Source organism: Uloborus diversus, chromosome 2, assembly GCF_026930045.1.
Source record: "Uloborus diversus isolate 005 chromosome 2, Udiv.v.3.1, whole genome shotgun sequence".
In the NCBI taxonomy this organism is placed as follows: domain Eukaryota; kingdom Metazoa; phylum Arthropoda; class Arachnida; order Araneae; family Uloboridae; genus Uloborus; species Uloborus diversus.
The window spans coordinates 188,161,751-188,185,299 of NC_072732.1; the positions used below are offsets into that span (position 1 = coordinate 188,161,751).

Consider the following 23,549-nt stretch of genomic DNA (forward strand, 5'->3'; position numbering starts at 1 on the left):
AGGAGATATCGTGAAGTACTACTTTCTCATAAAACCTCCGGGCTGAAACGAATTGCTTAAAAAACTACAGTAAACTTCTGATTAATCGGCGGTCAAATTACCCGCGGGTCGTTTTGCAATTTTCTTTTTTCAATAGTCATTAAATGTTTTTACTTCCTTTTACAAAAAAGGAAGTATTGTATTCGCAAAAAAATTTTTACTCAAAAATCAACCTTAATTTCCATTTTGCTCACCCTCAAAAGAATGTTGAGTTTTTTTTGACTCCACCACACAAGGATAAGTGCCTAAAAACATATAGACACGCGAAATATCCATTTTGACGATTCCCGAGTTAGTTACAACGCGTTTTCTCGTGACATCTGTACGTACGTATGTCGCATAACTCAAGAACGGTATGGCCTAGAAAGTTGAAATTTGGTATGTAGACTCCTAGTGGGGTCTAGTTGTGCACCTCCACTTTTGGTTGCATTCGGGTGTTTTTGAGGGGGTCTTTTGCCCCGCTTCAGGGGGAAATCACTGTTAACTTCGATGTAAATTCAAGTGGTGTGACAAGTTGGCGGACACTTGGCGATATATCGCCAGTCTTTTGGTCGCCAATTTGGCATTTTTTTAAAATCTGGTTTCAATTTGGCCATTGTTGGCAGGGCCCAATACAGGCTGATTTTGCTACCGTTTTTCGGTACCTTCACAAAAATCTTGTTTTGAAATAGGTACCTTTCACAAAAATCAAGTAATAAAATCAGGTAGCTTCACAAAAACATAGAAAATTTCACAAAAATTCGCATTTTAAAATATAAAATTTGTTTCTCTGTTTAAAACAAAATTTACTTATGAAATAAAATTCTAAACAGGTTTATATGAACAATCGCTTAAATAGCAACCTTTTTGTGGTATTTTAACTAATTTTTAGCTGTTTCTCGCCAAAGTGTATTTATGCAATATTATCGCAATCTTTTAACATGTTTTGGGGAACCGTTTTTCTCATAATTTAGAATATTGTACACAGTACATAGCCCATTAAGCTGAGATTACGATGGTATTTTTGGTTCTTCTTAGTTTTTTAGCTCCCTCCCCCCTCAAAAAAAAAAAAAAGAAACCTGTTAAAAATAATACTAGATTACATTTACACTTTTCAAATTAAAATTTCACGTGTTCTACTTCTCTTTTACAAAAATAGGATGCCTCTAAAAGTGCACAAAAACAATGTTGATAAAAAAAAAACTTTCACAAAAATAGAATGATGCAATACTTCCACAAAAATAGGTAGCGAGAAAAATATCCTGGATTGGCCCCGGTTGGTGATATTTACAAAGTATATTGAATCACATTAACATTACCAATAACGGGAAAATGACATTAAATTGGAGAAAAGGAAGTCATGTGAGGCACACATCAGCTCGTTAAAACTACTGATTGCATTATTCTTTGCTTTTATACATATATTTTACATTCAATGTTCGTAGATGCAATGTAAAAATGCTTTTAGCTATAATTTAAATGTATGTGTGACTATTATTCATATTTTTTTAGCTATTGTAAACACTAGTATCATTTTTTCCCTGTTATTCAGATTATCCGTGGTTTCTGCGCCACCCTATTCAGCGGATAATCGAGAGTTTACTGTAATTACATTATCCTTGGCTTTTCTAACTAAAGAGTAATAAATAGTTTCATAAAGAAAACTGATACAACTAAGTTTTGATGGATGTAAAGAAATATTGATTTGGCCATATATAGGACCTTAGGCTAACAAGTAGTGAAATGATTAGCAGTAAATACAAAATAATTATTCATTTTCATAAAAACAATTTTTCTTTAAATGCTTTCATAATCTTCTGTTCTGCTATGTGCTAGACCATTTCCCTATACACTTCAGTTTATTAATTTCTGAATTGACTTTCTTCAAAGAAAAAATTAAAATTTCATCTATAACTAAATGAGCTTATTTTCCCCAGGTACCAATATTAATTTTGGAACACTAGTTATCACTCTGAATAATTACAAATAATCCTGGTCAACCAAATATTTAAAAAAATTCTAAATAGCATGAGAAAATATGGACAAGGAATAAAAATCATAAACCAAGTATTGTTGTTATCATGACTTGACGCTTATTGCATTAATTTCATCTGTTTTATAGGAACCAATTTATGAATATTTAATACCATATTTGTGGCATTGACTAACCATGATTTTTTAATTATTAAGTAAAGAACTATTTCTCCTAAAGTGTGCCTTAAAATAAGCAAAAAACTGCAAATTAGAACAGCAGTCAAAGGATGCACTTGTCCCCATATAATGTTAAGGTTATTTTATTTATTTTATGAACTTATTCCTTTAATTATTTATTTATTTAAACAATTCAAAAGTGAGCAACAAAAAGTTCAGATTAAAAATGGAAACAGAAGGCTGGGAGTCTCCGTTTAAAAAAAAAAAAACACACACACACACACACACACAATCAAAGAAAAAAAAATTTTGTTTGAGCCAGTTCATTTTCACAACAAACATTCGCAAAAGTGGGACTAGGGTTTCCTGAACTTCGAACCATGATATTGCAATAATGAAAAATCTTTATTTTGAACTAAATAGAAGCATAAAATTTTTTTAACAACATAAATTTAAATCTTTTACAGCAATAGAATTGAACACCTCAGGGAAAATTTAGAAAATTGGTTGACTGTTTTAAAATAGATTAAAAATTCTCAAATTTTAAGAAATTTTCAATTTTTGGGTTCGAAAATGGGGGAGATTTGAATAAGAAATTGAGAAAGCAGAAAAAGACCTTTTTGTACTGCTCCCGTCCATAGCATTTATGAGAACACTATCAATATTTGAGATTTTAAAGAGAAAAAAAATATTGTTTAGAAATTGTTTAATTGGTGTCCTCTTTTGTGATCACCGCATGGGAAAGGGTTAAATAGTGAATAAACAAAACGTGTTATACCTTTATTTTGACCCACATGCAAACAAATATCCCAACAGCATTGATGATGAGCCACACTATTCCTCCTCCAAACAATGCAAGACCCCTGACGCCAGAAAAGAGCAAGGACAGTAAGATGATGAAACCAAGCATGATCCATAAAATGAGAACTCGCTTGTAACAGACGTTGTATAAATTGAATCTCACATCATTCACAAGCACCTGCATTGACAGGACATAATCCTCGACAGTCAGCTAGAAATCGAATAAACATATTGCAGTTAGTTAAATTTTGAAAGTTTTTTTTTTTTTTTTTTTTTGTAATTTAACTATCACTTAATTACTCCCTTCATCCCAAATTAAGTGCTAGAATGGGGTTGTTTCCTTCAGTCAAAAGTAGTACTTTTTGTCACTGAAATTGATAGAATAAGCAAAAAATAAAATAAAATAACAAGGTCCCAGAAAATACTTTCATTTTCCCAACAGTTATTTTTTAATTAATTTTTTAAATGTACGATTTTTCAAACAAGACCTGGTCGATGACATCACAAATGATGCTATTTGGCGCATCTTTCTACTGTGTTTCCACGTTATGATAATCAAGAAGCGAATTAAAATTGCTCTCTACGCTTGCTATCAACCATATCGTTGCCAATACATGTGAGTAAAGATGCAAATTAAATATTTTGCACTGTGAATGGCAACACTGACTGGCATTTCATCATTTGTGATGACATCTTACAGAAGCATAAACAATGAAAGCACACCGATTTAAGTATTTTTTTTTTTAAATATTAAACTTAAGCAAATTATTTAAAAAATGGTCAGATCCTATGTTTTTAAGCATGTTCTTTCAGAAAAAAAACAATTTAAAAATTTTGGAAACAACCCGATTGAATACTTTGGTACTGATTACTGGCATATTAGTGTTGCCTTAGATTCTCTAAAGTTTGTTAGACTTTAAACTTTTCAGACACAAAAAACATTCTCAAATGGATTAGGGCACATTTACAAACAAAACAAAATTTTCAGTAACTCTGGAGAAAGTATAATTCTTATAAAAGCGAATAATTGGAGATGATCATAATAAGTAGTACTTTAAAAAAAATAATAAACACAACAAAGGATTAAAACATTTACACATAATAACAAATATTTACTGTTAAGCCCTGAGCCATCAGTTCTTCAGGAACAAGTTCTGGTTTAAATTGTGCTTTTGTGACCCAAGGACACTTATTGTTCACAGGAAGCAATGTTACTATTACATCTCCATTACCTTGAAAAAGAGAAAAAAGGAAACAGAATAAATTATTTATTTAAAAAAGCACATACAGCAGAACCTCGTTTCTCCATATCAAATTGTAGCTTATAAAAAAATTTATGTTCGCATCAATAATTTTAAATTATGATAGTGAAAACGTAACTATAAGTAAGCTTTACTAAAAGTACATATGCTTTTTATTTTGGTTAAATGTACAGCTTCTGTTCAGTTTAGTGGTGCAGCCAGGGGTGCCCATCTAGGGAAGGGGGGGTCATGGCGCTGACTGAGCCATTGAAATTTTTAGAAGGGGTTGTTTTGAGGGGTATTCTTCATTTTTAGGAGGACTCTTGCCTTGGGGGGGGGGTATTCACGGTACTTAGGGGTGTGTACCCTTGCCCTTAGGGAGGTGGGCAACCCTGGGTGCATCAAAGAGGGGACCCCCCCCCTCCCCCAGAGGCATTGGTTTTAACATAAATACATTATTCTATTACAAAACACGGTAGTTTAAACGTATGAAAGGACTGCTCTGATTAAGAAGTTTTCTTGATCAGAACAGGTATTTTTGGTTTAAAAAATAATCCTCCGAAAGGTATTTGTGATTAAAAATCCTCTAGAATGTATTTTTGATCAAAAAGAACCCCTCTATGAACGTCTATAATGATAAAGCGTTAGATTGATCGTGCTTTATTAAAATGGCACACTTGTTTGAACCAGAAAAGTGAAACAATTCTTTGTTAGGAAAAGATGTGAAAAATTGTCTTGATGTTTTATAGATGTCTTTTATACAGTTTTGTATAATTTTGCTACAAAATAGGGTTTTTTACCAAATGAGATGGTACGTCTGTTTACTTAAGGATTTGTGTGCTTATTACCCGGATTTTCATTCATTCGGATTGCCTTTTTTCCCAGTTAGTACTAGTGATGTTCCGGATATCCGTATCCGTGGATATCCGAGGGAAAATAAAGATCTGTATCCGTATCCGTTACTTTTTTGACGAATCTTAAACGGATCATTTCTTTTCTAAAATGTCTTAAATATTTGAATAAAAGACTCTTAAATTCCGTTTAAATTAGGTTTTATTCCCTATTTAAATTATAAGGTATCATTTCAGAAGCCAATTTGTTCTCCCCCCCCCCCCCCTTTGTTGCAAAAAGGAAGGGGAAATAAGTTTTAGAAGTGTGTATCAGTGTGTCTTTTGGTGGATCGTAGCTCCTAAACAGATGAACCGATTTTTATAGTTCATTTTTTGTTCAAAAGGTGACTTGATCGAAAGTGTTCTCAGCTTGGCCTCGTTTATTTAGAACTTTAATTACCGGAGATATTGATTAAAAACCGATTTAACTTTTTTCACAATTATGGTAGTAAAAATTTACCCATACGTTAAAAATGTTGGCCTTAATTGAAAGAACGAAGTTTTCTGCGTTTGACGTTTATTTGAAACTTCCTACTTATATACAGTAGGAGCTATAATCTTGTTAAGTAAATTTTAAATGCAATTCTAAGCCTTTATACGCGTGATTAGTAGTGATTTCATAGTCGGAAGATAAGGAGAAAAAGCTCAATGATTTAAAATATTTACCTACTGTCAGTCATATTTGTTAACAAATGTGTGTTCTGACCCGCGAAATTCATCCTAATATGAGGTCGGCTCTCTGGGACATGCTATGTTTTTTAATTTAATATTAGTTTTTGTTATTGATTTGGGGTTTCTGTAATTCCTCATTTGTGTTTTTCTCGGCATCCTTTAAAAAAAGTGAGACTAAATTCTCTATTTACTGCTTGTAAAGGTGTTCCCGCCTCTGTATTTCGTCGGTCGGAGAAGTTCGGTGGAATGGGTCAGCGCTGCATTTATGCTGAAATAAAATAGGAAAAATTGTTTCTAGCCTATCCAGTAGCAACTTTAGACTCTTGCTTCTGTATTCTACATCTACCGAGTATGCTAGAAATCATTTTTCACATTCCATCTAAGCATTAATGCAGAGCTGACCCATTCCTTCCAACTCTCCCTCAATTTTAACGAAGATTTCTTTAAAGAGTAAATCATAGTCTTGATTATATTTTTGCAGCAGTTGACATTTTTTGAAGAAACTGCCATTATTCTGACGGGAATACCTTCCGTAACAAATTTTACACTTGGATGGTTGAATTGGGAAAAACAATTTTGAGATCCGTATCCTGTTTATCTTGTCACTAATGATCCGGATCCGGATCCGCGGATCTACTTTTTTAACGATCCGGCACATCACTAGTTAGTACCAATTAACGAGGTTGTACTATACATTGAAAAATATTAAAAGGTAGAATCTATGTCAATTCAACAAGGAGTGTAGCATGAGGGTCTCAGATTTTTTTGAATTTAACATATGTTAAAATTCATAAAAAATTAAGAAATATTTTTTTTTTTTTTTTTGCCCAAAAAAAATCCTGAGACGAGATACAGGTTGCCAAAGATCGCGGTCTTCTCACTTTCAAAAGTCAGTGGTTAGAATGGTTGACTTCCAAGCAGAAGGTCCCAGGTTCGAGTCCCGTAAAGCAATAAATAGGAATCCCAAGAGGTTTTTTGCATACGCTAATTCGGGGAAAGTTCGAAATAGTCATATTGGGCCACTCGTTGATGAGCACGGAATTTTTATTCAGGACGATAGTGATATTGCTAATGTTCTTAATAACTTTTTTCGAGTGTTTTTAACGATAACTGTATCTCAACAGTTGACACCAGCAAGACACAAGCTATAGTACAGCTTGAGGACTTTGTATTTCCAGGGATGACGTTTTACTTCATTTGAAAAAAATTAAAGAGACTAAGGCTCCGGGACCTGATAATATTTATCCAAAAATTTTAGTTGAATGTGCGGAGGAATTAGCAGATGTAACGTAAATATTTTCAATGCTTCTTATAACTCGGGGACAGTGCCAGAGGACTGGAAGCTGGCTAACATTACACCGCTCTTCAAGAATGGGTCTAAAGGGAATGCGGGAAATTATAGATCTGTGAGTCTAACTTCGGTGGTTTGCAAAATTTTTGAAACATTAATAAAAATTAAGATAGCGAATTTTCTAGAGACTAATAATTTATTGACTAGTTTTCAGTACGGTCTCAGGAAAGGTAAAAATCTTGTGCAACTAATTTATTACATTTCTATGACAAAGTAACCATGGCTTTGGACAATAAGAAGCCTGTAGATGTTGTTTACATTGATTTTCAAAAAGCTTTCGATAAGGTACCGCATGCTGCTCTACTTAGCAAATTAGCTGTTATAGGAATAGGAGGGAAAACTTTCATTTGGGTAAAAAACTGGCTGACTGGAAGGAAACAAAGGGTAGTTGTAAGGGGAAATTATTCTAATTGGAGTGAGGTTTTAAGTGGGGTTCCTCAAGGCTCAGTGTTAGGGCCTGTTTTGTTCATTGTTTTTATGAACGATATTCACAAAAATATTTCTGGGAACATGAACTGTTTTGCTGATGATGTCAAAGTTATGGGGACTGTAGAAAATGAAGAACAAGCAAAACAGCTGCAAGAGGATCTAGATCATATTACAGAGTGGGCTGATAAATGGGGTATGGCTGTTAATGTTGAGAAATGTTAAGTGCTACATTTAGGGAATGGAAATAAGTGTACAAGTTATTATTTGCAAGATTCAGTCATTAGTCAGGCAGACAAAGTTACTGATCTGGGGGTCTTAATAAGTCAGGACTTAAAGTTTAGCCAACAGTGCAGCATTGCTAGTAACAAGGCCAATAAGATGCTTGGGTTTATCAATAGATTTATTTCAAACAAATCTAAAGAAGTTCTTCTGCCCTTATATAGAAGTTTGGTAAGACCTCATTTGGAGTATGCTGTTCAGTTTTGGTCTGCTTATCTTAAGAAAGACATTAATGTATTGGAAAGGGTTCAAAGGCGGGCTACAAGGCTAATAAATGGACTTTCTCACTTAGACTATGATTCCAGGCTTAGAAGGCTAAAAATGTACAGTCTTGAGCAAAGAAGAGACCGAGGGGACGTGATTCAGTTGTTTAAATTTATTAAAATGAAAGATGTTACAGGGCTGAAGTTTAGCACTGAAAACAGGACAAGGGGTCATTGTTTTAAGCTATTTAAATCTCAGGCTAACATGGATGTTAGGAAAAATTATTATTTTAGAAGGGTGGTGGAACTTTGGAAGTTTACCAGAAGAGGTGGTAATGAGCAAGGGAGTAGATAGTTTTAAGAGGGCCATTGATCTTCACTGGGGATTGTAAATTGACTGGGACCAGTCTAGCTGGGCACCAGAGCCTGTTGCTGGTCGTCACTTTTGTATTTGTATTTTAAAGTTCATTATCTCAGAAACTTTAGAACATATTTTGTTGCGGTTTATTTTATTTAAAAGGATATTTTTTCCAATTTAAAAACATATGCAACATTTTGAAATATGTGCTTTAGTTTTTTTTCCAGTCTTTTGAAAAAAAAAAATTTTAAAATAATGTTTTTGATTTTTCTCAAACACGACAATTTCAAAAATTTTCATTTTTTTTTTACAGTTTATTAGTACCATTGAGCACTACATTCCCTGAAAAGGAGAACTGCCACTTTTCCGTTTAACAGATTTTAGAGGCATTTGAAAAAATGATGGTTTTTAAGGAACTTTTCATTTACAGGCACACCTGAAAATTCGAAAAAAAAAAAAAAAAAAATCGCAACAAGTGATCAGAGACGAAATTTTCATTTTGCGTCGCCATTTTATCCTGGATATTGAATTTAGAGAGAACAAAACAGCATTGCGCTTAACTATTCTTTCGGCGCTATGCTGAAGGGGAAATGCAGCGAATCGGCTGGAGGCTGCGTTCCTGTTTTCATAAAAAACAAAATTTCTGGAAAAAGTAGAGACTCAAAATGAATATTTCGCTATATAACTTAATTAAAAATGTCCTCTGGTCACTTGTTGCGATTTTTTTTCCTTGAATTTTCAGGTCTGCCATTACGTGAAGAGTTCCTTAAAAACTTTCATTTTTTCAAATGCCTCTAAAATCTGTTAAACAAAAGAGTGGAAGTTTTCCTTTTCAGGGAACGTAGTGCTCAGTGGTACCAATGAACTTTAAAAAAATGAAAATTTTTGAAATCGACATATTTGAGAAAAATATAAAATAATTACTTTAAACTTTTTTTTTTCAAAATACTATGGAAAAAAAACTAAAGCACATATTTCAAAATGTTGCATATGTTTTTAAACAAGAAAAAATATCCTTTTAAATAAAACAAACCGCAACAAAATATGTTCTACTATTACTGAGATAATGAACTTTAAAATGTTTGACGAAAATCCCAAGTGAGAAATCATGACAGGACCGCCATCTTTGGCGACCTGTATCTCGGCTTAGGAATTTTTTTGGGGGGAAAAATACTTATATCTTAATTTTTTATTAATGTTAGCATATGTTAAATTTAAAAAAATCCGAGACCATCATGTTACACTTCTTGTTGAATTGACATGGATTCTACCAAAAACAAAAATAATTCCCTTTTACACGTAAAAAAAAATAAAAGTTAAACAAGCATATAGTAAAAAGAAATAATGTTAGATTCAGGCCAAGCAATTAAAAATGCTTTCACATGAGTTTTCTAATTAATTTTGTATGCAAGTGTTAATTAATAAACTTAAAATACATTCTAAGTATGAAAAATTGATGCAGGAATAAGGCATTTTTAGCTCTCTCTCTGTAGCAGGGCGATTCCACCGTAACGTGTGTGACATTTTTACTTCTTTTCAAAGTTCTTTTTCATTACCTCTACATCAAAAATCAAACGTTGATTAATTATTTACATACTTTTCTAAAACAACTACATGTACAATGTAATTATTCAGTTTTTATAATTAATTATTAATTTCCTAAAGCTTGTAACGTGTGACAGTTTAGGATCTCAGTTGTTATATGCGTTACAACTTTTATACAATTAATAACTAATTGTAAGAAACTGAGGATAATGATATTGTGCATGTAGTTGTTTTGTAAGAGTGTATAAAATAAGATAATAAAATTAACCAATCATGGATTTTTTTACGCTTGGCTAATGAAAAAGAACTTTCAAGAGAAAAAAAAATAGTGTAAAAATGTCACATGTTACGGTGGAATCACTCAGCATTAAAAAAAATATCTCAGTAACTAAACATATGCTTTTTTAAAGTTGCACTGAAAAAACAATTTGAAAATTATGATTTTAAGTTTATTTAGTCATAAACAATGAGATTAAACTACTAATCGAGAAATGCTAATCATGTTGCCAATAATGCATATTAATTACAACTATAAAACACAGGTTCAGTGCTCATGCTTATCTAAATCTTCTGACTACAATTTCTTCTTGACTAAAAAGCAAACCCATTTATAAACTACGAGGAAAATGATTATGTTAGTCTGGCATTCCTTCATAGGCGCCCATATGCATAATTTTAGGGGGAGGGGGGCTCAGATATTTCCCCCATGGTTTAGCAGGATAACTTCCCCACAGAAACCGATTTCAGTGCAGATTAAACTTATTAAAATTTGACATTTTTTATAAATTATTCATCAATGGTTAGAGAAGAAATGTTTTTACATTTTTGCAAAGAAAAAAGTACTAAAAGCAAGGAGGTTCCAATTTCTAAGGCGGGGAGGGGGGCTTGAGCCCCCACTTGCCCCCCCCCCCTATATGGGCATCCTTGCATTCATTAAAGCATTGCAAAGTACAGTTTGACCACTGATAATACAGAAAAGCAAATATCTGGTTGATAGACTGAAATGGACAGTTAATTTATGTTAATTTTTAATTAATAATAATTTAGCATTAATAGACTATTAGTTTACAGGGGTCATAGTTTGTTGTGCTTTTGTCTCTTAATTATTTGGACGCTGTTTCCTACTGATTGTAATCTGTTCACAGCAATATTTTTTTAAATCTAAATTACGTTCCATCCATTCTCCCTACAAAAATTAATTTATGCATTTTTTACATCGTAATTTTGAGCTTACCCATTTTGCCTTTACATTTTGGGACATAATGAGAACATGTCATTTTCTTTTTGTTGTTTCCACAGAAACTTTTTGTTTCCCCTTATTTCCTTCTTAGAGAATACAATAAATTAATAAGACACTAGTGACATTATAAAACGTGTGCATCAATATCCCATTGCTATTTTCCCTACTCCCCTGCTCGATTCATTCAGATAGAAATCTCTTAGTTTGGTTGATTACCAATCCCATACAGTTTGTGGTCAAACTGTACTTTGCCAGTTTAGGGTTGAATTATTATTGAAAAGAACCTAGAATTTCAAAATGTATGCACATCATAAATTCAAACTAAAATTCATGAATATTATACTAACTAAATCCTTGGCTAATGCCATGGTTGCTGACTGGCCTCTGCTGCAAAGCTGTCTCCGATAAGGGTATGACTTGCATGCTGTGGCCATTATCCCTGCCCACATCAGGAGGGCATGAGCTTCGACTCAAAGGCGCTTCTGTAGTTGGAGATTTTCGATTTGGTCTTGGAGGAGGGGGCAAAACACTGTTGGGAGAAGTACGACCTGGAGTAAAACCAGAACTTGGGGAAGAAGAAATTTCCAAAGTTGCTTTTGATTCATTAGGCAATTCGACGTCACTCGCACTCAAGACTTCGGTAAGAGAATGAGAGGAGTTTAGAATGTTATCTACTTGTATGGTTTGTGTTGGAACAATAGTGGCTATGGCGTCTTTTGTTTTGTCATCCTCTTCAAATCGTATCCAAGACTGCACTGGCGAATTTCCTCTTTCGGTAGGCGTAGCATCAGGATTCCAATTTTGAATGGTTGAACCTCGAGTACTTTCTTCCATTTTTCAATCTATCACATCAGGCTGAAATATAATTTACCACTATTTAATGATGCTGAATTTCAATTAGATATCAATGCTTTTTAAGCATGTATAAAATTATAGTCGGTTTTCTGTCTAATTATGCTCTATTTGATGAATTTTTCCATTTAAAAATGACGTTTCCTGGCTACAAACTTTCGACTGTAGTTTTAGAAAAATTTTGTTTATAGATGTATTCTTCTTAAGGACAATTGCTAAATAGAGAATCAACTACTACATAAGCTTTGATGGAACACTCAATAGCAGTTTCAGCGGTTTTAAGGGGCAAACAAAGATGGTGGCTTTGAGAAGCATTATTTTCACTGAAACTAAAAGCAGCATCTCATTGCATAAAATAAACACCTTATTTTAGTGGACAAGTTTTCAACGAAATGGGGGGGGGGGGGGGGAAGAAAGAAGGACTTCAAAGCTTTCTGGTTGCATAGCATAAGTGGCTCATATAGGGGGGGGGGGATAATGCGGCAATAGCTTGCGTAAAATTAGCGTTGCTTTGCTCCTCTACTTTTTAAAGTTTAAAATTAGCGATCAATTGAAAAATTATAAAATTGATTGACTCCAATGCTTAAAAAACAAAAAATTGACTTAATAAGTGTGTTTTGCATTTTTCTTGTGTTATTAATCCCCCACCCTCCCTTAAAACAAAACAGAGCTTTGAATTAGAATGAAGGACTCTTATTGTTTTTGGGGTTGTGTTTCTAATTTTTTGAGGTCATTTAATTAATAATGAGGTTAAAATTCAATAGCACACTTTTTTTTAAAAGTCAGTCTCACAGGTGCCACACCCAACCTGCCTATGTTTGTATATACGTATGTTCCACCTTAGCGCCTTAAATATTCACCCAATTTCAGTGAATAAGGTGTCAATGGATTTGTTATTAGGGCTCAGGTAACATAGGCTACATTTCAATTGATATCATTTTTTTTTTTTTTTCAGAGTTGGTTTCAAATGAATTTATTAAAATTTGTGTAACCAGACTACAGAAAGAACACCAAAAGGTAGAATCAAGTTAGGTGTTCATTTCTACTGTTGTCTTATGAAGTAAGAACAATCACTTTTTATAATTAAAATTTTCTATCAGTTTGACGTAATAAGATTCAGTTTATTTTACCATTCTTGTATATCAAACTCAAATACTTGATTGTTAAGTGTGTATTGCTCCCACTATTAAACTTTTTTTTTTTTTTTTGTTGACAGGTTAAAACAGAAAATATTAAAATGAAAAAAATAGTTTTAAAAAAGCTGAAATCTGACTACAGTAAAAAATACTAAAAGTTAAGAAATAAGGTAGGTACTATTAGATATCATACTCTTATTGAGTAAAACAAGTCATTTCATATGTTACATAAACCTCTTTGTTAAGTTATTGAAATTCTTGGTCACTTCCACAACAATAACATTATAATTCAATTCAAATGCTGCAGCTATGCGTTGTGAACTACTAATACTTTTCCAACAGCCCTTGTATATTACAAAAGTATGTCATATTAATTTAGAAAAACAATTGAATATCACAACTATCTAAAAATAATCGAATTATTTCATTTTTCGTGATTTTAGTGTTTACCCGGCACCTAAAATTTGCGCACTTAACTATATGCATATCACTTTTAAGTACTACATTTGACTTGATTAAAGAACTCCAACACGTTTATTTTTTTCAACAAATCATGGGACAAAAACTAGTATTCAAACATTACCAAGCGAGATAGGTGTTAACAAAATATCTTACTGTTTACAGCAAGGCCGTATCCAGAAATTTTTTCCGGGAGGGGCCCGGATTAGCACATTGCCCTCCCCTAACACACACACACACATATAGTATATATAGACACACCAAACGCATAAAAATGTTAACATAGAAGACTTTTTGTCTCGATTTTTAATGATTCCACTGTTTGAACTGTTGTTATTTTAATTTCTTATTATTTTTCTTATTCACCTTGTAGTGGTAAGGATAACAGGAGAGTGTCCCTTTAAGTCGGATGTAGAACATCCATAATTTCAGGGGGTCGGGGATTTCCCCCGAGAAATTTTCGGAAAAAAAAGCTGTATTTTGAGCCTTATATTAGGTAATTGTGACTACAAAAATATGAAAAAAAAAATAGGCAATCAAAGTTTTTTTAAAGTTATACATTCTTTTGCAAATCAAAATCAAACAAAATAAAAACTGCTTGCTCGACAAATCATGGAACTTAATGGACAAAGGGGAAAAACGAGAGAGGAGAAAAGAGAAGCACTTCGTCATCTGCTCATATCGGCTTTTAGTGAAGTTTGTTTTTTAACACTCCTCCTACCCCCCCCCCTTTTTTTTCATTAAATCCCCTATAGTATGAAAATTGTACAAAATAGTTTAAAAGAAATGGTGTAGACATTCAGAAAATAAGAACGGAAGAGTAATATTCTGGCCATTTAGACAATTCATACTTTATTTTCTTGATAAGATACAAAATTGAAGAACTTTTCAAGGAATTTCAAAATCTTAAATAATTTTCAGACTCTCGAACAGTTGAAATTATTTGAAGCTCTTTATTTACACTTTTCATAAGTTGATTGCAGTCTTACAGAATGATTATAACTTTGTAAGACACACCCATTTTAAGTTAAAAATAAGTGCAACGAAATATTTCTCGAAACAAACTTTTTTTTTTCAATCACAAGTAGTGCAGAAAAAGAAAGAGAGTAGAGTAAGGGTTTTTTTTTTTTTTTTTCTCATACTAAAGGTATTAACAGTATGCAGTAGAAGTAAGAAAAAAAACAAGCAATAACAAAAGAACTTCCATGATACTGAATTCGGCATTAAATAAATGCAAGACAAGAAACATATCAGTCACAAAAATGATCTTGAAAGTTTTGCTACAAAAACGCGAGAATTGTGATTTTTGCATTTTTTACTCAGGATGTATCAAGGAGCTGAATTTGTCACATCTTGGTAACAAGATACTCGCCTAATCGGAAACTAGGGGCCCAGCCTTTGGGGAGTCCCCGGCTCAAAATCAGTACAGTGTAAGTTTTATAAGAGTTTTAGGGAGAGGAGGGCAGGGTCGTGCACAGAGGGGAGAAGGGACACCTGTTGGCCCGGGCTCGAGCTTAAATGGGGCCCAATATTTTTAAACCTAGGGTTGAAAATATAGGTAAGCAATATGGAGGGGGCCCAAAAGAAGCATTTGTGACAGCCCCAAAATTTCTGTGCATGCCCCTGGAGGAGGAAGTGCATAGAAGTCAGTTTGATAGACTTGAAAAATCTACCGAACTGACAAAGGGCCGACCTTAACCCTGGACTGCCCTGAATTGAATTGTGAAAGAGAGCAGGAAGTCCTAATTAAAGGTCTAAATTTCAAGTGTGCCTTGCAGCTAATGAGAACTAGAACTGTTTTTTCTGTACTTCTTCAAAATATTATAAATTTTTTAATAGTAGCAAAATTAAGAATTAAAAAAAAAACATTGTTACTTTCCTTTTCTGACATTAGGAATTTAAAAAAAAAAAAACTTTTACGGTGCAAAACATTTCGGGTTTCAGGGGGGGGCCGTCAGGCCCCCCCCCCCCCCCCCCTCTGGATACGGCCCTGGTTTACAGAGTGGGAAGCAATCACAAATTACTTCACAGTTGTCAAACATACAAATAATATTTCACAAAGAGTACTCTTCCCTACTACAGCTAAAATGGTCTTAATAAAGCACTCCAGCGGGTCATGGTCAGCTTTTAGCATTGCAAAAATCCTTTTCAGAAAAATCTAGAGAGTAGAAGCCTACCACAGCAAATTTTCAATGGCTCCTTCCCAATTATTAAAAGATTAAAACCTTTCCAATGGGGTCATTTCCAAAAATTTCAAAGTATTTGTTTATGACAGAGCATGCTTAAAAACATGGGATTTGACCATTTTTCAAATAATTTGACAAAGTTTAGTATTTTTAACAATTATTTTCATCGGTGCACAGATTCATATTTTATGCTTTGGCATGTGATATCACAAGTGATGAGAAGATGCCATTCACTGATGCCATTAGTGCAATATTTAATTTGCTTCTTTATCCATACGTAGTGGCAACGATATGGTTGATAGCAAGTATAAAGCACAATATTTTATTCACTTCTAAGTTATCATAACCTGGAAACGAGGTAGACAGCAAGCGTAAGCATTCAGTTTGCCAGTGGAGTATGAGCCAAAGTTCATCACTTGTTATGCCTTGTTTGAAAAATCAAGACATTTTAAAAAATTAAAAATTAAATGTTGGGAAAATGAAAGTATTTTCTGGGTCCATTTTATTGTCTTTGCTCATTCTATCAACTTCAGTGACTAAAAGTAGTACTTTTGACTAGGAAACAACTCGATTCTCGTCAAAAGCTCAAAATCGTGAAGTCTTGTATTTGAAAAAGTGAACCTACTGTTACCTTGATTTTCATTTACTCTACTTTGTAATAGATATTAAATATTTTATTTAAATAGCTGGTTAAATGAGTTGTATAGGTGTACAACTTTTCTGCACCTTGCTGTTCCCGTCCTTTGAATTTCTGTTTTTCACATCACCCCAATGTATAAGAAGAAGTTTTAAATGATCCCCCCAAAAAAACTTATAAAAAAAATGAATATCAGAGGAAAATAAAGGTGATGAAAAATATATTGTGCTTTTTTTTCTCCATCCTCCTTTCTTTGTTATGACATCCTTCTGATATCAATATGAATCATTTATTATTTTTAAACAAGTGCCATGAATGACTAATTATTAAGTAGAGATGTACCTAGTACTCTGTAACTACTCGGTGCTCAGCCAATTTGCCGAGTACTCGGTACTCCGCCGAATTCTGATCAGATACTCGGCCAATACCGAGTAGTTGCAAAAAATTGAATATTGTCCAAGACCATGGGTGCTACTCTAAAAATTGGTCAGTACTGAAAAACGCGTGGCTCCATTTTGCGACACCAAAATGTTAGCACTTAGTTTGATGTTTTAGGCATATATAATGCTAATTTTTGATGTTTTAAATATATAGTAAAACCAAATTGTAAGATTAAGTAAAAATTAAAACCTAAATAAAAAAATAACATATCATTGTCCAAGATTTTTAGGAGTTAAAAGTAGAAAAAGAACCTAATAATAAAATACTATAAAAAACTTACTATTTGCTACTGCAGAAAAAAAGCTTCAGATTGTATAGTTCATGTTACATAAATAGTTCATATTTCATACAAAAAAATAGTAATTAAAAAAAATTCAGGTTTGAGATTCTTGGCTATAAGATGCATTGTGATAAAAACTTTAACAAAATTTTCCAGATTAAGATAAGAATGGTTGAAATCAACAGATTGAGTAACTTAGGTACAGATGTGATATACCCCCCCATTTGGCGACATTCGATTTTTTTGCACAAAATTAAAATATTTTTCTCGCCAATGAGGCGATAATTTTTTATGCATGGCATCCCTGGCCAAACTAACCTGTGTTTAACAACCCGAAGGCAATCTTACAGATCTGTTTAAACTTGTTTACTTGGGTTGTTTGGGTTTCACGCAGGAGAGATACGTGGTGTTGTTTCGTGCAATATACCTTACAGGAATGCTTATTTTGTGTTAGTTTAAATTCAGTAGTTGTGTTTTGAAGTAAAAACATTAGAAAATGCCAGTTTCTTCAAAATTGAAGGTTAATTAAAAGTTAACTCCAACGTGGTGTGTATCTGTAACGTGCCATTGTCATATGATGTATTGTTTTAGACTGAGTGTGAATATTTATACCATATAAAAAGGTAAGTTCTTTATTTTAGAATTCAAAAAAAACCTCTCACTTCCAAAATTCTTTGTTTTTACAAATCCTTGAGGGGTTCTTGTAGTTTTTAACTTTATTTTTACTGTATGTAAATTAATTTTACAGAAATAGTACGGTTATTTTGTTCTAAAAGTTAATTCTTATCGATGCCACGAATTATTTAGACATTAACGTGCCTCCTTTAGGTACTGAATTTTATGTTAACAATTGAAAGTTCTTTCGGTTGTACTCTTAAAAATGCTGAATTTTATTAATAAATCTGCACAATAATGGTGCATATTTCACACTTAAAACTGTGTCATTATTGTACACTGAACGGAAGGAGCCACCCTTGGGTGTACATACACATGAATATGCATAATATACATAAATATACATAATTGTGACCATACTCCGACTGTAATGTATATTAACAGTTGGAGGGATAACGGACCGAGCGGAGCGAAGTCCTGGCGAGCCAGAGGTCTCATAGTACTTTCGTAATGAGACCGAGGCAGGGCCGGCGAGCCGAGGTCTCATTACGAAAGTACTATGAGACCAAGGGCTCGTATCCCGGAGAAATGATGAAAAAAAAATGAATGCATTAATTTCGACCTGTAATTAATACAATAATTTATTTCATTGTATTTTAATATGTTTACAAAAAACCCTGGCCCTGTACATTTTTGAAGCATATATTTGTGATGTTTTTTGTTGTGCTTTTATGTTGTTTTTATATATATTGTGTTCTGAAGTGCTTTGATCATGTTTTTTTATCTGATTTTTCCCTGTTGGCACTAAAAAAGCATCGCTAAGAACGATGTATGACATATGTCGTCATACATCGTTTTCTTGGCGCCAACAGGAAAAAGTCGCCAAGGGTGGGGTATATCACATCAGTTCCATAACTTATTTAGTTATTCTTTGAAAAAAAAACAGCTTATCTTTTTAACTTTAGCAGATAGGCCAGTTTTTCGTCCTCAGAAGAATAAGACCTTTTCGGAGAGAGAGATTCAAAAGTAAAGACATGTTTCATCTATAAAAATCATTTTGAACATGGAAAAAAAAACCCTGATGGCCGAAATTTTTGAAAAGACGGAATTCCGTCCCTTGGACGGAAATGTGGTAGCCATGTCCAAGACAGATACTAAAATTTATAAAAAAAAAAAAAAAAAGAGCAAGCATTATATTCTGCAATCATTTACAATTAAAATTTATAAGTCAAATTTAAATTTTGAGAATAATGAAGTTTGTAATGCTTCAATGGAATAAATCTTTATTTTAATGTCCCCAAAGTTAATAAAACTTGTTTATTAAAAATTATGCAAAAAAGGTAAGCATAGAAAATATGGAATTTTTATATTAAAAATGAATTTTTGCTACAAACAAAAATTATTTATAAAAAATATAAAAATACCTTTGCTTAAAAAATAAAAAGAAATAAAACAACGTTGAAAGCACAGTGCAGGAACACTGCAGACACATGTTTTGGCGTTACAAGGAATTCCTTTTTCAATGCACAAAATGGGAGCTAGTGGCTTTAAAGGCATCCGACATAAGTCGGATTTTTTTGTTGAATGTCTTTACATTCCTTAGCTCACATGTTATGCACTGAAAAAGACGTTCCTTGTAACGGGGGGAGGGGGGGGCAGAAACACGTGTCTGCAGTGTTCCTGCACATTTGTTTTATCTGCTTTTAAAAATTATCTATGTTTGGCGGACTGTTTTAATTCCAACTTGATTAATCATACATTTTATTTATTTATTTTTAATTTTAAAAATAAGTTTTTTGTAAAATTTTTGACACAAACAAAATTGTTTACATAATGTAAAATTAAATTTCAGCAGGAATTTAGTTTTAAAAACTATTATATGGACAAGGAGGTCTATGCTACTATTCCAATAAGTTTAAAATTCATCACATGTGTGTCGGTGGTTCTTCTTAAAACATAATTGGTACTTGGTAACTCGGCCGAGTAGTGAAAGGCCGAGTACTCGGTAACTCGGCCAAAGTGCTACTCGGTACGTCTCTATTATTTATTAATCAATCGAAACTGTTTGGTTAAACATATTGAATACTACTTGGGAACAATAAATGAATGAGAAAGAAAACAACAAGTGGTAAGTCACTGTTTCAGAGGATCTTTTTTTTTTCATTTTACCGGGCACTCTCATTCATTCTGGGGGGGGGGGGACATTGCACTGAGAGAGACAGACATCCTTGTTTATAGTGAAATTTTCAATATGAAATTTTCTCTAAAAGGGGTTCCTTGTCCCTCTCCTGAAGAGTTTAAATATGTATTAGGTTTTTTACTTATGAAAAATGTTTATGTAGTAAATTGAAGAAAATTCTTTTACGAACATTTTAAGAGTCTTTAAAAACTATAAGCACCTCAAATAGCTATAAACGTAAAGCTACAAATTTCCGCCCCATAGCCCGAGGAAACAAAACTGCAAGCAAGCACCAAAAAAGTCAGTTACAGAGTCCAGATATTGAACCTGCGCTCTAGATTTGTGCTCATCAGTCTGGAGTAGCCCAAACCATGCTAGGGGAAAGAACCTCATACAAAGCTGAGTTAATTATCACATTAGTAAGTAAAAATACATTTGGATAACAGCAAATAGGTCAGGTCCCTCCTGCAGAAACTTGCAAAATTGATGTCAAAAACCAATTGATGGCAAAATTGATGTCAAAATTGATTGATGTCAAAACTTGCAAAATGGATGTCATTTTTTTGGAGGTAACGTTAGGTGAAATCGAAATAAAGATTGAAGTTCTTTTTTGAGTGGTTTGAACAACAGTCACTATTTTTAGTGATATTTAGGGATCCAATGCACCTTCCTGAAATTTGCACAAATAATAGTTTAAGATACGAACTTTAAGCTAACTGTAAAAATGTTAAGGTGATATGGAAGGCCATGAGCTCTCTCTTAAAATTTTTCATTGTGTGGAACTTGGGGAAAAAACAATTACAGGCTATCTTTGGAAATGTTAAATAAAGAAGGTTTTTGGGGATGAACTTTAGAATTTTTTTTAATTTAGAGTCTTTAAGAAGGAATTTTACGCAATTTCTGCTGAGGTTTCATTACTAGACGTCCTCCGGAAATATTTTGACATTAAAGACTCAAATTTAGGCTAAAATTGGTGATTTTTATTAAATGAAGAGGGGTCTCTCTGGAAAGATTTCGTCAGTGAAGTTTAAAAGACACAATTTTAGGTTATGTTGGGTGACGTTTAGAGAATGGGAAGTTTTGGTGGAAGCTCTCTATGAAAATATTTCAACAACTAAGTCTTCAAACTAAGTGTGGTTCGGAAGCCCAATTTTCAGCTGTGTTACATTAAGCATGCAGGGAAGAATTCAGGTATTTTCATTGACTAAATTTGGAAACTAGAATTTCAAAGTGACAATTTATACCATCTTTAATGTTAGAAAAAGAGTGAAGGTTTGAAGATCTTTCAAGGACTTTTTTCGAATTTGAACTCCTTAAAACGCATTTTAGGCCCTTTTGGACGATGCTAGAAAAGGAGTTAGGGTTCGGGGCTGTCTTTGAAAATTTTTGGTATTGAATTTCTGAAAGCAGAATTTTAAGTTATATTTTAAAGAAATGAATTGTCTCCCAAAGAAATATTTCAAGCTTGAAGTTCTAAAAATGCACACTTTTTTTTGTCACTTTAAAGGAACAGAGAGTGTTTGAGGACTTTCCTTGCAAATTTTTGACATTAAGGCTAGAAAAAAGCAATATTAAACACTTTTTATGGTCATGTTAGGGGAAGAAGTTGGAGATTTGGGAGCTCTTCTCCTTCCTAAAAATATATTTTAAATCTCACTTAAATGATGATAAAAATAGATAGGGAAAAGCAGTTCCCCAGCAGAAGTACTTTAAAATTAAAGAGCCAAAATACAATTTTATTCTATGATTGTTCAAGTTAGCCATAAAAGTTTAAGTCAATTGAAAAAAAAGAAAATTTTCTCCAGAAATAATCAAACCTAGAGGGATAAAAAAGTAATTTTCAGTAACCTTTGATGACATTAGGAGGGATCGGGCTCCCCCCCCCCCCCCCGAAAATTTTTGGAAATTAGAAGATTGAAAACAGTTTTAGACCCTTCGTAAAAGAATTGCAGCATTAAAAATCTCCGAAATTTCGGTTTTATCTAATGAGGAAGATAGGGAGGGGGGGGGGGCTATGGCCCCTTATTTGGAAATGAAGTAAAATATATGATTGTTAATTGGGCTTAGTAATAAAAAGCGTATAAAAAACTTTGATAGCAGGACGAAGCCATTTTCTTCAAACCTTTCCATGCCATTGCAAATCACATTGTAATATGTTTGAAGTTTTGCCAAAATGGGTGACGGGGTTACAGTTCCTTTAGCCCCCCCCCCCCCCCCACACACACACCTACACCCACCCAATAACCCATCATTAACATGCCATCATCCATAGTTCATATATTTATTTAAATATAATGCATATTAAAAAATTTTGAAAGTATATGGTATTGTCTAGAGTAAGTTTTGACCTTGTTTGAGGGGGGGGGGCCTATATCCCCCTTATCCTGGGAAAGAGATAAAATAAATATGACTGGTTTAAATTGAAAATAATAAATTTTAAGATTAAAAAATCCAATTGCAGAACGAAACTTTTTCCTCCAAGCCGAACTATACCATTGCAGATCACAATTTAAACTGTTTTAGTTTTGACCGAATGGGAGAAGGGGTTAGTCTCCTAGCGCCACCCCCTTACATTAATAGTCACTACAAATACAGTTTATAGCATTAATTTATTGTATTATAGTTTATGCATATTTAAATTCGCTTAATAATTGCAGTGCTAAAAATTTCAGAGACTTCGATTTTATCTAGTGTAAGTTCAGACCTCATGTGTGGCAGGTGAGGCTATAGCCCCCTTAGCCCCCCCCCCCCTGGATCCGCCACTGATCGAAACTGTTTGGTTAAACATATTGCATAACACCACTAGGGAATAATAAATGAATGAGAAAGAAAACAACAATTTTTATTTTAAAACACCTCTAAGAAATTTTATCTTAAATTTACCAAAATTCCTTTCTGTACCCTTTCTTGCTAGAAACTAAACGTGACACACCAAAGACTTGGGAAAGTAAAACATGCAAATTAAAACAATATTCATAAAACTTACTCGGATTTTCACGAAACGAATGAAACATCAGAACTCAACAGTTTCATGGGGCAAAATTTACTTCATCAAAAGAAAACAATACAAATTAAAGTTTTTCACTTTCAACCCTACAGACTGTAAATCGATTCCAAGCCATTCAACTATTTCTAAATTACTTTAAAAAAAAAACTCAGTAGTCACCTTCCGGTGGGGAAATTAAAGATTACAAAAAGAATCACAAAAAAAGAATCTGTAAAAGTGGCGATGATACATAAACAAATTAGAACCACGAATTCCAACAATACAAAACATTTCAAAACTATATTTAATAACTCAAAACATAATATACCTGTGAAGCTGTTTGCCAAATTCTCCACCTCCAGCTGTGCTAAACAGATGTAATGCGGTTCCAGTTTTGACTTACAGCGAGTCACAATACGTAGAATAAAAATAACGGAGGAATATTCGCAACTCCAACAAACTATAGGGGACGCTGCAGCCACTGCCTAAAATGGCGGATGAAAAAGGTAAAACATACAAGTGCCGTAACTTATAACTTGCTTTGACGCTTAGTGAATGACAGTAATTTTTCCTCGTGTTCGTAGGAAGCTTTCTTTTCTA

General features: G+C 33.3%; 1 protein-coding gene across 1 annotated transcript in view; it reads right to left on the reverse strand.

The window, feature by feature from the left end:
* The window catches only part of LOC129217572 (transmembrane protein 268-like), a 39,579-nt gene extending 16,274 nt beyond the window's left edge, over positions 1-23,305 (reverse strand). Inside the window, exons 1-4 of the mRNA XM_054851898.1 lie at positions 23,278-23,305; positions 11,526-12,033; positions 4,087-4,202; positions 2,948-3,181 (exon numbers count right to left, since the gene is read on the reverse strand). Of these exons, the coding sequence (XP_054707873.1) occupies positions 2,948-3,181; positions 4,087-4,202; positions 11,526-12,012 (837 nt within the window). The 5' untranslated portion in view covers positions 12,013-12,033; positions 23,278-23,305. The remainder of the gene's footprint in view (positions 1-2,947; positions 3,182-4,086; positions 4,203-11,525; positions 12,034-23,277) is intronic.
* Between the last annotated feature and the right edge of the window lie 244 nt (positions 23,306-23,549).